Source organism: Sus scrofa, chromosome 5, assembly GCF_054392235.1.
Source record: "Sus scrofa isolate SSC_HxYL_T2T_F1_AM1 chromosome 5, Sscrofa_HxYL_maternal_Yorkshire_Landrace_v2.0, whole genome shotgun sequence".
NCBI classification, from domain to species: Eukaryota; Metazoa; Chordata; class Mammalia; order Artiodactyla; family Suidae; genus Sus; species Sus scrofa.
The window spans coordinates 108,033,610-108,046,685 of NC_139387.1; the positions used below are offsets into that span (position 1 = coordinate 108,033,610).

General features: G+C 38.2%; 1 protein-coding gene and 1 long non-coding RNA gene across 7 annotated transcripts in view; one reads left to right on the forward strand and one right to left on the reverse strand.

Annotated features, from left to right (window-relative positions):
- The window catches only part of LOC110260827 (uncharacterized), a 63,309-nt gene that overhangs the window by 23,351 nt on the left and 26,882 nt on the right, over nucleotides 1–13,076 (forward strand). The gene's annotated exons all lie outside the window — the stretch shown is intronic.
- Nucleotides 1–13,076, reverse strand: part of PTPRQ (protein tyrosine phosphatase receptor type Q) — a 224,236-nt gene that overhangs the window by 1,785 nt on the left and 209,375 nt on the right. For all 4 annotated transcript variants that reach the window (XR_014804594.1, XM_084957734.1, XM_021093069.2 and 1 more), the window contains 4 exons: nucleotides 10,169–10,303; nucleotides 9,812–9,937; nucleotides 8,578–8,726; nucleotides 4,885–5,020 (listed from right to left, as the gene is read on the reverse strand). Coding sequence is in view for 3 of the 4 variants with exons in the window: in XM_084957734.1 (XP_084813860.1) it covers nucleotides 4,885–5,020; nucleotides 8,578–8,726; nucleotides 9,812–9,937; nucleotides 10,169–10,303 (546 nt within the window). In the remaining variant the exon portion in view is untranslated. The remainder of the gene's footprint in view (nucleotides 1–4,884; nucleotides 5,021–8,577; nucleotides 8,727–9,811; nucleotides 9,938–10,168; nucleotides 10,304–13,076) is intronic.

The window sequence follows — 13,076 nt, forward strand, 5'->3', positions numbered from 1 at the left end:
GGTTTGCTAAATCCTGTGGCTTTCTGTAGCTTCCAGGTTTTTTTTTTTTTTTAAATACTCGTCATTAAATTCCAAGTGTGCATATGTTCTTTCTTGCTGTGATTATAAAAAGTGGCAAATCACAGTATTTAAATTTTTTATGAGTTTCCTTTTTCTTGTTAGGCATAAGTGAATAATTTTTCCTATAAATACTTTTCTCGCTAGAATGGCTATTGGAATGCAGAGGATACATTTCCTTTCAAAAGCTGTAAGTGAGCATGTCTACACACATCAGCATGTTTGAAATATGTTCAATGGTTCTGTTAATCACCCAATATTTGGCCTACTGAATATCAAAGATCTGGTTTCTATTCGTAATACATGGCAGTGACCACTGACATAGCCAAGGACCCCTAACATTTCATCTGAGGTTTGGATTAAATTTTTTGCCGTCTGGGTTCTTGACGTTTATTCAGTATCATTCAGTCACCTGTTCGCATTTCTGGGTTTGGACTTTCCCAGAGGCAGTTAAGTTTACAGCAAAGAAGAGCACCCTCATGTTTACATAGAGAAAGTATCTGAAGTTAAAGGACTACAACCAAGTTTTTAAGATAGACACACACGCACACACACACAGATTGATGACTGCTTTAAATAGAATGTCCTAAGACCATCCTAAGAGATTCTATTCATATCTATTGCTCCTGTACCTCAAAACGTTTCTGAAACTTCTCTATTGAAACTGTCCTCAGAAATTGTTGGTCATTATCGGGAATACCTATTTCTTCATGGGTTACAAACTGTTTCCACAAGCATCTCCTCACCGGAATGTCACTTCTATGAGGACAGAGCCCTGTCTCATTCACGGCTATATTCCCATTGCCTGTAACAGTGCCTGGAATGTCGTAGTTGCGTAATAAATGTTTGTTGACTTAGCCTCATGTAATTCTCACAGTTAGCTGATCTTTACTATTTAAGGACAGGCTTGCCCTGGACAACGTCCAGAAGTCATTAGGGATCAAGCTGCATGAGTCAGTTTGGTAAGAAACTAAGGGTTGTTATAAGTAATAGCAATTCTGTTGAAGCTGCTAGTGAATTTCTTCTCAAGCGAATTCCAGAAGAGTATTTTAAAATACCCATCACACAGTGAACATTACTGGCAGAAATATATGGACAAAATATGATTTATTTGAAAACCACAATCATGTAAACTTGAGTTCTGGTATTAAAACTCTCTCACACACACACTCACACACACACACATGCACGCAGGCAGGCACTTGAATCTGAAGTCACATTTGATATGTGAAACCTCTGACTGTCCCAATCTCATCTTCTCCACTGGAAAGAATGATGGGTGTAAACGCCGCCAGCAGGGCAGGCTGAGCTCCACGGGGCAGCACTGCATTTTCCAAGGTCCCTCTGCCATGGTGTGTTATTGCCAAAAAGGCAGCAAAGAGTTCAATTCCAGCTTCTACCCTAGATAGTCAGGTTACCTTAAGAATTAAACATTTCTGATGTTCAGTTTCTTCACGCGGGGGATCAGAAAAGCTATGCTGTGAGATTTAAAGCCCATCATATACACATGGCTGGTAAAAGAACTAGGCACCAAAAATATATTATTCTTTTTGCTTCTACCTTGAGTTTCTATCAGTCAATTTTCAGGAACCAGAGCAGGAAAGCGATTCATCCAGGTTAGCCTTTGTTTGAGGCAGCCGTCGTATCTCAGGGTATCATCTCACTGCAGAGTATTCTTTCAGAGTTCTCTCAGCTCTCTGGGGGATGCTATGAATGTGTTTGTGTAGGTAGGAAAAAAGCTCTGAGTTCTCTCTAGGGTCTGGGCCATGCCCCTTGGTGTCTCTGAGTGGTGATATATCGCTGAGGTTCCTACTCCCTGCCCCTGCCCCTGGCCGCTGGCGTCTGTGCTGAGACAGCATCCTTCACAGAAACTGGAATCGGTCTCAAATGCAATAGAAGAAAATAAGAAACCACTCTTGTGCAAGGCAATTCTGATTTGCAAGGCCTGGAGCCAAGGTGTGGTCATTTTCCTTTTTTTCCATCACGGTGAAAAGGCAGTGAAGAGCATAGCTGCTGGTTATGAAGCCAGGTGAAAGACAGCTCGGGAGAAGCAGGTTTTAAGCAAGGATGGAATCCAGCCCGCTCTTGTCAGACGTTTAGTGCATGCTAGACAGTTACTGCAGACTTGAAACTTTAGATATTTTCTCTGATTTAAAACTGACGATAAGCTTGTGAAATGTATAACACAGCTATTTTCCAAAAGAGAAACAGCTCTTTTAAAGAGGTTAATTAACAAAGTTACGAAGCCAGCAGTTAGCAGGGCTGGAATCTGAACTCACTTTTCTGACTCCAAAATTCACATGCTTTCCATTCCTCTAGCCAACCTACAGCATTTTCCTCTGGCTGGTTGATCAGGTATAATGTATGAAGTTTAGAGCATATGCTGAGTGCTAAATCATGTGAAGTTATTCACAGCACTTTTTTTTTTTTTTTTTTTTGGTCTTTTCTAGGGCTGCACCTGCGGCATGTGGAGGTTCCCAAGCTTGGGGTCTAATCGGAGCTGTAGCCTACACCACATCACAGCCACAGCAACGCGGGATCCGAGCCATGTCTGCAACCTACACCACAGCTCCCGGCAACACCGGATCCTTAACCCACTGAGTGAGGACAGGGATTGAACCCGCAACCTCATGGATCCTAGTCAAATTCGTTAACCACTGCGCCACGACGGGAACTCCTCTTCACAGCACTCTTGAACACACTCTTCACTAGGTTTGATTCCATAAAGATGTAGAGCATGACAAAATGTTTTCAACTTTTTTCAACTGTTATTATTTGAAAAGATTCTAGAAAGAAATAATATCCCAACCATATCCACCCTTTAACCTATCCAAGAGCACCAACCAGTTTTGATCAATGCCAAGAGCATTGATCACTAGTGCATGTATGTACACCCAGTGACAGGGGAGGAAATCGTTAGCTATTTATCCTTATTCTCAACAAAAAAGAAAAGAATTTGACTCAATAATCGCTAATGGTTGTACCGACATCGCCTTTATAACACTCCTGGGTAAGAACCACCTACAAAATTTGCCAGGCCCACTACACAGTGAGTTCCTGTCCTCAAAAGTTATTAAAGATTTTCAAAACAGGGACAGCAAACAAGTGCAGGGCCCTTTTGAGCATGGGGATTTGTGAGGCTGTATAGGCTGCCCAGCCATGAAGCCAAACCTGGCTACAAGTCATAGTCCATTTCTGAAGTTTCCTAAGGGAAGAGTGATGCTTCACTCATGCATCCCCTTTCAGCATATAAAGGGATGCATATGGTCCTGTTTTACCTAACCATAAGTGAAGTGGTTTAAAAAGATTCCTACAAAGAGACTGTGGAAGGAAGATACGTATCATGCAAGCACAAATGAATGACAAGAAGAGTACAGGGCTGACATTTTTCATACTCCTAGAATAATCATCTCACAGCCATACTGTGAGGTGAAATCAACCATGTAATCAGGCCTGACAATAAGACCAGTTTTTTACAACTTATAAATAATTTAAATTATGTATTGAAGACACTGTTTAAACAGAATTATCTTCTGTTAAGTATAAATTTTATTTTTTGAAAATACCTGATGATAATGTGAGGCCATCACTATTAGTAAGGTTATCGAAATTGCTCATTTGACCTTTATATCATTTTTTAATTTCTTATTTTATGAATGTCTTATGATTTACAAAATCGTACAATCTACATTTTAAAAAAAAATATATATATGTATTGGACTTGAATGCTCAAACATTTTTCGTGAAAGGGATGTGCATTCTGAAAAGCTTAGATGTCTCTGGTCTAGAGCAGCATCTTGCTAAGGACGTTCATGTGCCATGATACAGCATTGTAGGTTCTGGGGTCAAAAAAAGTTCAAGGATTTCACAGTCATGTAAGTTTGGGTAAAACTGTCTAAGAGCCCTGCATTTTTAATTGTCTGCACATTTTAGCAAGGAACCTGTTTCCTCACAGCTTTAACCACTGTAAGCCACTTGTCCTTTCTAGTAGGCACCCTAGAAAATATAATTACAGCAGATCTTTACTTACTGTGAGAAAAATGTATCATGTAGTATAAAAATATCAGTTCAAAACTATTATAGGATCGTCTTGCGTATTATAGTTAGACCTGGGTTTGAAATCTGGCTCTGATGCTTATTAATAGTATAATCTTTGAATATCACTTAGATTCTTAGAACATCTGCTTCCCTGCCTCACAAATAAAGAATTAAATAAGATACTACATGTAAAGGATGTAGGAGAGTACTTGAAACCTGCTAGACACTCAACAGAAGGTGGTTTTTAGTTTTAATGCCATTATACTATGCAGTTTTTTAATGACAAAAAATCTATATGTTTTATAAATATTTTTACTTTCACACCCAGACAACAGAACAGAAACCTCCCAGTTGGTTGATGATATACACTATAACAAACACTATTATGACTAATATGCAAAGCGGATAAATAGGGACAAGTGAAATACATAGAGCTTCGTAGCAGTTAATACTGTAAACTTTCCCCACTCCCACCTTGGAGCACGTTTACAGAGTAAATGGAGTTGATTCATTTCCTAAGCTTTCAAAACGTCCCAAAGGCTAAAGACAAGTCTACCTTGTGAATTATCTTCTGTGTGCCTCTCAGTCTCGTGCTGAAGGATGCCTGGGGCGTGTGGGCTCAGTGCCCTCCCCGAGGCCCCGCCTGCGCCCCTGGATGATAATGTGGGAAAGGAGAGGGTCTGCTTTGCAGACTGAGTACACACCCACGCCTACCCAGATCACCGCCACTAAGACCCTCCTCTGCAGAAATTTCGGAGCCGACACTGCTTGCACTGTTAGGTAGCTTACCAGGTTTTGCACCATGCACATTCTTTCACTTCTCAGTTCGGCTACTAATCCATATATATCCACAAAATCGTGATCATTTATATGTTGTGTTAAGTGGTCCAGAGCAATAAACACTCCAGTTCTTCCAACTCCAGCACTGCAGGAAAATGCAAGCACATGTAAATTATTCAGCAAAAGGTGGCCCATGTTGATGGTTATAAAGAGAATAAACTATGATAGCAGTCATTTCTAAATAGTGTCTTTTCTTATTTGGAGGTAGATTTTCGTTGGAGTTTCTTTGGATTTATGTTGTTCCCAAGACTGTTTAGACAGAGCAAGATGAGTATCATTAATACTCTATCAGGGAGTTCCCGTCGTGGCGCAGTGGTTAACGAATCCGACTAGGAACCATGAGGTTGCGGGTTCAATCCCTGGCCTCGCTCAGTGGGTTAAGGATCCAGCGTTGCCGTGAGCTGTGGTGTAGGTTGCAGACGCGGCTCGGATCCCGCGTTGCTGTGGCTCTTGCTGTGGCTCTGGCGTAGGCCAGTGGCTATAGCTCCGATTCGACCCCTAGCCTGGGAACCTCCATATGCCGCAGGAGCGGCCCAAGAAATAGCAACAACAACAGACAAAAGACAAAAAATTAAAAAAAAAAAATACTCTATCAAATAGTTGAGTTTTTTTAACCAGTTGAACTTTTCCTCTCCTGTCGTATTATTTTAAGAGGTGTAATTGGAGAAGTATAGAGATTTTTAAAAATCGTTGAAAATTCTTAACACCAGAAACTTTGTATTGAATACATTTTTGGTTACCAGTAGGAATGCTAAACATGAATAATGCCAGCTCTTTAGCTCATATAGCATATCCTCCATGTCATATTGATAATGACTCTTCTGTGTTCTTCTCACTTTCCCTAGAATTTTTTTTTTTTGCTTTTGCTGCCTATAGACAATAAAATTGGGAGCTAATTTTTTTTTTAAGAAATTAGTTTTATACTAAAGGACAGGTATGTACTATGTAGAAACCATTATTTGATAAATGTGACACAATTTATTCAGAAATTTCAGTTAAAAAAACCAAGACTCCTAGGTACTTAAATGTTTAATATAGGAAGTAAACCTGAAAAAAAGAGACATTTGAAAGGCCACCTAGTCTTATGAATGTCACTGTGAACAACACAAAACTGCCATTTGTAGGTTAAAAAATTGTCAGCTATCTCCAATTCCTATGACTCAACCTAAGAGATAGCATTGCATCATAAATCCAATTACGATAACACATAAACCCCAATAGAGTAATCAGTCATTACATTATTCAATACATTTTAGGTGTCAGACACTGTCCTAGGCATCTGGGGTAAAACAATACGACGTCCCTAAACTTATGGAGCTTATATTCTAGAGGAGGGAGAATGGCAGTACACACAAAAAGTAAAGGCACAGAATATGCCCAGTGGCAATAAGGTACCATGAGGAAAGGTAAATTATGGAGACAAAAGGTTGCTAGGGTAGGATGATAGGGTCATCAGAGAAAGCTTCTCTGACAACGTGATGTTTGAAAAGAAACTTGAACAGGGTTAGGGAGAGCCCCTTGTGGATATCTGGGAGAGGAGTCCTGCTGCCAGGGGAGGCCAGAAGAGGACAGATCAGAGCGGCAGGGTGTTCAGAGAAAAGCAAGGAGACCAGGGTGGGGAGAGTGCGTGGAGCGATGATGGGGGGCAGGGGACAGAGTATTTGCTGTTCCATTGGATGTGAAAGGTGAGAGGAAGCAGAGAGTCAGTTTCTGGACCTAGAGAGTGGACTTGCTGTCTACCAGGATGGCGATGAGAAGAAAGGAATGAGTTTGGAGATGGGCTCAGGTGTTCCGTTGTGGACACATAAGATTTTCAGAATTTTGTGACCATTTAGGTTGTCATGTAGAATTGGAATTAGATGTATAAGTCTAAAGTCAAGGTAAGAAGTTGGAATCGGAGGTAATCATTTAGTAGACAGTTTTAAAATGATATTTAAAGATGAGTGTTAATATAAGTATACTTTTTTCGGATCTCTTATCTAAGTCAATCACAAAGAAGGAGACTACTCTTTTTGAAGCTACATGAGAGAAGCTACTTTTCTTTTTTAATGGATTTTAAAATCCACTGTTTTAATCCTGTGTCAGTGTGTATGCAAAATGTGGAGAAGCTGAAGGCAATGTCCATTAAAGGTTTCAATCATCAGTGATGCCAGCTCAAAAATCAATCCCTGACTTGAGAAGCAAACTGCTACTCTATACTAGATACTAGTATGTTAAAATTTTTATGTGTATAGAGGGAAAGTGGAGCTGGGAAGAGAAGAATGAGCCTTTTACTTTTTATTCTATAAGCTTTTTAAATGTAAAAAGATATCTCATAATGAGTAAGCATTTATGTATTACTCTTACATTTTAAACATATAAAATAAATATTCCTGGAAAATGTAGCCTCATTTAAATTACATGTTGAGTTTTTTTCCTCTAAATAAAATTTTAAATGTGGATGGATAAATATTTTCTTACATATTTAACCACATTAATTATAGTATACTCCTGTAGGGAAAATTATCCATCAGCTGTTGGAATTATAATAGTTATGGTTACTGTGGTTAAAGTATATTGTTACTTAAATTTGTTATTGTAGCAAAAGACACATAACACAAAATTTAGCAATTTAACCTTATTTAGGTGCACAATTCGGTAGCATTAGGCTCATTCACAGTCCTGTGTAACCATCACCACTTCTGTTTCCAGAACATTTTCATGATCCCAAATAGAAACGCTATAGTCCTTAAATAGTAACTGTCAGTTTCTCTTTCTCCCAAGCCCCAGCAACCACAATTCTGCTTTCTGCCTCTATAAATTTACCTCTTTTAGGTACCTTATATAGGTGGTATCATAAAACAGTATGTCCTCACCCACTTTTTCTCTAATTTACAAACTACAGCAGTTGAAGAGACTCAAGTTGAGTATGATTTAGATATATTATGTTACAAATTATAAATTATATCAGCATGCCCAGAAGTCTGCATTCTGAATAAGTAACTGTGAGTTTTATTTCTTTGAGGAAGGGGGCATGTATCAATATTTCAGTGGAATAAAATACCAGTGAAAATAAAGTCTTAATGTATAGTCATAATTCTATTTATTATGTTCAAAGAGCTAGGTGAAAGAAAAACATTGAGTAAGTTTGCAAAAATTTGGAATCATGCTTGGGTCAGTTAATTTCATAACTTTAAAGTTTATTTTATTTTGTTTATTATTTGCAACTCAAATCTAGAAATTTGCTTTTACCAAAAAAGTTTAAATTAGTATAGCAAACAAATAACAGGTGAAATAATGAAGGATCAGGTGTTTATTCATAAAATTATATACACCCACACTCATTCACATCAATAATGATTTGCACGTTTTTGTTGTTGTTGTTGTTGTTTGTAATTTTAAGGCCTTCAAGAGGTAAAATCCAGTCAAGAGTTCAGGAAAATTTCAGACCCAGTCATTCATTTTATCTTTGCCACCTAACTTTTATGTAGCTACATCTTGATCTGTAATAACCCGTAAAATATCTGCAAACTAAACGCTAGACTGAATCTATATTAACATTCTGTCAGATAATAATCAATGGTATCATGATAATAAAAAGGTCACGTTGAGTTTAAATACCATTTCCAGTGTTTCATAAAAAGTTCTAAAAAGGTCTCTTACCTGCAGTGAACAACCATAGGGGTGGTGTCATGTGCTCTGCTCGCTCGAACCAGCTTCACGAAGTGAACTAGAGCAGCACTGCTTTCAGGAACCCCATGTTCAGGCCAAGCTGTAAAATTACACTGTCGAATGGCCATGCAGTCCCCATGCTGGACAAATGAGAGATGATCTAAGTATCGAAATGAAGTTTGAGGATAGCTGACTTCCCAGCGTTTCGAGGTGGTCTTTTAAAATGCCTCTTGGGGAACAGAAGAAACTGTGTTTTCACGATTTCCTATGAGGGAGGGCATCTACTGCTACCGTTAAAACGTTGCCCTCAGTGTGAATGCACCTGTGAGAAGGCTTGCCGACAGATGCTGACGCAGGGATGTACATTCAGATGTAACGTAACGCCAGTGCCAGAAGACTAGATTTTGAACAATTTTGACCTAACCGCTTAAACAGATGCACTAATTATTCAAAACACAGGCACTGAGTATCTGATAATATCAGAAAGTATAAAGGTCCTTGTATCATTTTCTGCGTGTATAGGCATTTTTATTATATAAGCGGGAGCCTATCCTACTTCTTATGTACCCGTTCTGGATTAAATAGAAAAGACAGTTAGGCTGTAGATAGAGACACGAGATTTGGGAAATTCCTGTTTTAAGTCAGACATTACAGTTTCTTCAAAAAATAAGATAAACAGTGATCTAGTTGTTTCCTTTGCCCACTAAGAATTTAGTTCTTAGTTAATAAATGGTTAATAAAAACTTTATCTAATTTGGAATTAAACACAGTGACAGACATTGAAGACAGATGCCGATTCAAAACTTCTATTTAGAAGATAATAGAAGAGCAGTACTGGAGTTCCCGTGGTGGCACAGTGGTTAACGAATCCGACTAGGAACCATGAGGTTGCGGGTTCGGTCCCTGCCCTTGCTCAGTGGGTTAACGATCCGGCATTGCCGTGAGCTGTGGTGTAGGTTGCAGATGCGGCTCGGATCCCGCGCTGCTGTGGCTCTGGCGTAGGCTGGCGGCCACAGCTCCAATTCAACCCCTAGCCTGGGAACCTCCATATGCCGTGGGAGCGGCCCAAGAAATAGCAATAACAACAACAAAAAGACAAAAAAAAAAAAAAAAAAAAGCAGTACTAAATATGGAGTAATCAAGGAATACCTCTAGAAATTAGTTTCAGTTTAGACATTTAGAACATTCATATTTTCTATCATGTTTGATTTCTATTTTTTTTTACCCGTTCAATTTTCAGATCTCTGATGGTCCAGTCTATCTGAACATCCTCCATTAGCTTTGTAATCACTATATCACCAAAGACAGTAACTGGTTTATTGTCCTCTGGCCAATACTGATGGCATCTGATCTGTATTCAGAGAAAATCACCAGTCATAAGCAATGTTATACTGAGATATATAATAGATACACAGATGTAGATAGATATAATAAATATATATCTCACTGTGGCCACTACTAAGTTTAAACTGCCCTATAGATGTCCAAGTCATTGGTGACTCAAGTATTAGCTGGAATTGCCACACATATATTAACACAATTATAAAATAACATTCTGTGAAAAGATTTTCAGATAACTTACCCGTCCTTTTTCAAAACACTGTGTTAGCATAACTAATGTTTTTGCTCTAGTTTCCCACACCATTCTCCAAAAATCCCCAACTGTTCCTGGTAATGGACCTTGAGTAGCAATAAATTCATTTGGACATAAGTAGCCCTGGAATGATATGATTATAACATCACATCAGTATTTACACACATACACATACATATAGTATTTTTTTAGTTTTTGAGCAACACACAGAAGATATACTAGTGGTAGGATGACCGCTTCTTTTAAAATATTGTGTATTTTTGAATACTAAATAGTATTAGATACTTAAATTTTCCAACAATTTTAGCAGTGTGATATACTGTACAACTAAGTTTCTAAAATTTATTTCTGATTTTGGAAAAAACAATAAAGACTAGATAATAATAATACCACTTTACGGCAGACAAATATGCGAAGCCTCTTATAGTTAATATTTCATTTAATTAGTTTCTTATAAAAACTTTGTGAACTAATACCATTATTATCCTTATAATACAAATGAAGATACTGAAGCTGAAAAATATGAAGAAATTTGCTGAGGGTCTCATAGTTGGAAAGATAGTCTGAGTCCAGAGCCAGCTCTTACCCACTCCACTAAGTTACTGTCACCTGTCTATGGATTGTGCAGATGTTTCCTGCTCTTCCTCTAAGAAATGAGTTATCTGTGTAAACTACGGCATTGGTATGTATTCTCCAGATCTCCAAACCAAGAGTAATCTGGAGATAGTAAGAAGGTTCATTTAACTAACATAGGGCCTGAGATTGTCTCAACCCTACTATGACAGGTTTTTTGGTTGTTGTTTTGTTTTTTGTTTGTTTGCTTGCTTTTTAGGGCCACAATCGCGGCATATGGAGATTCCCAGGCTAGGGGTTGAATCAGAGCTGTAGCCACTGGCCTACGCCACAGCCACAGCCATGCCGGAACCGAGCTGCGACTGTGACCTATACCACAGCTCCAGCAACACTGGATCCTTAACCCACTGGGCAAAGGTCAGGAATTGAACCCACAACCTCATGGATACTAGTTGGATTCATCTCCACTGCGCCACAACGGGAACTCCTGACAGTTCTACATATTTTATCAAATTGTCCTAAAACTTGGTCCATTCACCTAGAATGTAAGCATGCCACTTGAGTGGTATCTGTGGATTTTTCTTAAAGTTACTGTAAAAATAAAAAAAATAGTTATAGAATTAAAATTATTCTAAGCATCAAAATATTTTAGGGAATGGGGATTAAAGGTGAATTTTATTTTTAATTTGGAATTGTCTCAGTAGCCAGAGAATATAGTGTTACACAAAAATAATACACATTTGAAAGTTCAACGGGCTCTAAAACCAAATCCAACCAGTTTGTTTTACTTTAAAGAATACTGAGCCACTTTAGGTGATTTTGCCAAATCACAGTGCTAGCCAGTGACAGTTTCTGGGATTAAATCTAATTTCTTAGACTATATGCCAAAGCATTTCTTTGTTTCCAGTCTTAGTTGAAATACTTGAGGATGTAATTATCTTACATTTGTTAAGGTTTTTTTTAGGTTAAAAAGTAATATATAGTCAATGTAGATTATTTGAAAAATTCAGAAAATTATATAAGAGAATGTGGAATTAGTCTGTAATGTCATTTCCAGAATGAAGCACTATTGAGTACCAGGCACTGTTCTACCATCTGAGGATTCATCACTGACCAAAAAAACCACTAAAATTCCTATACTCATTTATCTTATATTCTAATTAGGGGAAATATATGTTGTCTATTAGTAAGTCTGTTAAATAAACAATTTACATAGAGTTTTATAAGTAAAAAGTGCTATGAGAGGGAGTTTTCAGAAAATAGAGTATTCAGAAAAGACACTGGTGAAATCTCAGGAAAGACTTAAAGAAGGGAGTAAGCCCTTCAAGTTTGGATGAAAAGTGTTCCAGGTAGAAAGAAGTCAAGTGTAACAGCATTAAAGGAGAGGTGTGTCTGGAATGTTCTAAGAACAGCAAGTGTCTGGGGTGGGGTGAGAGAGTAATAAAAGATGGCATCGGAAAGAACAAGGGACAGAGGACAATGGTGCTTGAGATCCAAGAATAGGTAGTTATAGGAATTTGGGTTTCGTTCTGAATGATATGGAAAGCCCTTATAGAGAGTGTAGGATTTAAGAGTTTCACCCTGGTTTCTGTAAAACCAGCCTCTAGGGGTTTAAAGGAGAAAAGAGAGTCTGAAGGAGTTAGGTTATTGCAATAATCAGCTAAGGGTGTTACTTTGGGTGATAGCGATGGGGAGTGTGAGCAGTGCTAAGATCTGGATTTATTCTGAGGGCGGAGCCAAGAGAATTTGCTGATGGATTGGATGACAAATAGAAGAGTCAGTAATGATTCCTGATGAACATGAGGAAGACTTCAGGATGAGCCCATTTAGAAGGAGAATCAAAACTTCGTAGTGGATATTTTGAACTTGAAATCCCTATTGGATATTCAGATGGGAATATCATGAAGGCAGCTGGGTGTATGAGTTTGGACTTTGGAAATAAGTCCAAACTACAGACATAATTTGAAAGTAGTCAGCAGTTAGAACTTATGTAAAAATCACAAGTATGGTTGAGATGATCAGGGAAACGAATTTGGAAAGAAACAGTAAATTCAAGGATTGGGCTCTAGATAATTTCAGTGCTCCTGGTGGCCAAGGAGATAAGAGAAACCCATTGACACTGAGATAAAATAGTCAAAGTTGTAAACAGAAAATTGAGAGAATGGTGTCCTGGAAGCCAAACGAAGGGACTATTTCAAAGGTGGGGACAGATAATTGTAACTGATCAATTTATAGAGCATTGATTAAACTTAAATATCTAAATGTCTATTTGCATCATTCTACAAATCAAAGTAAAACTTCTACATGCTATAGAGTTTAGGCT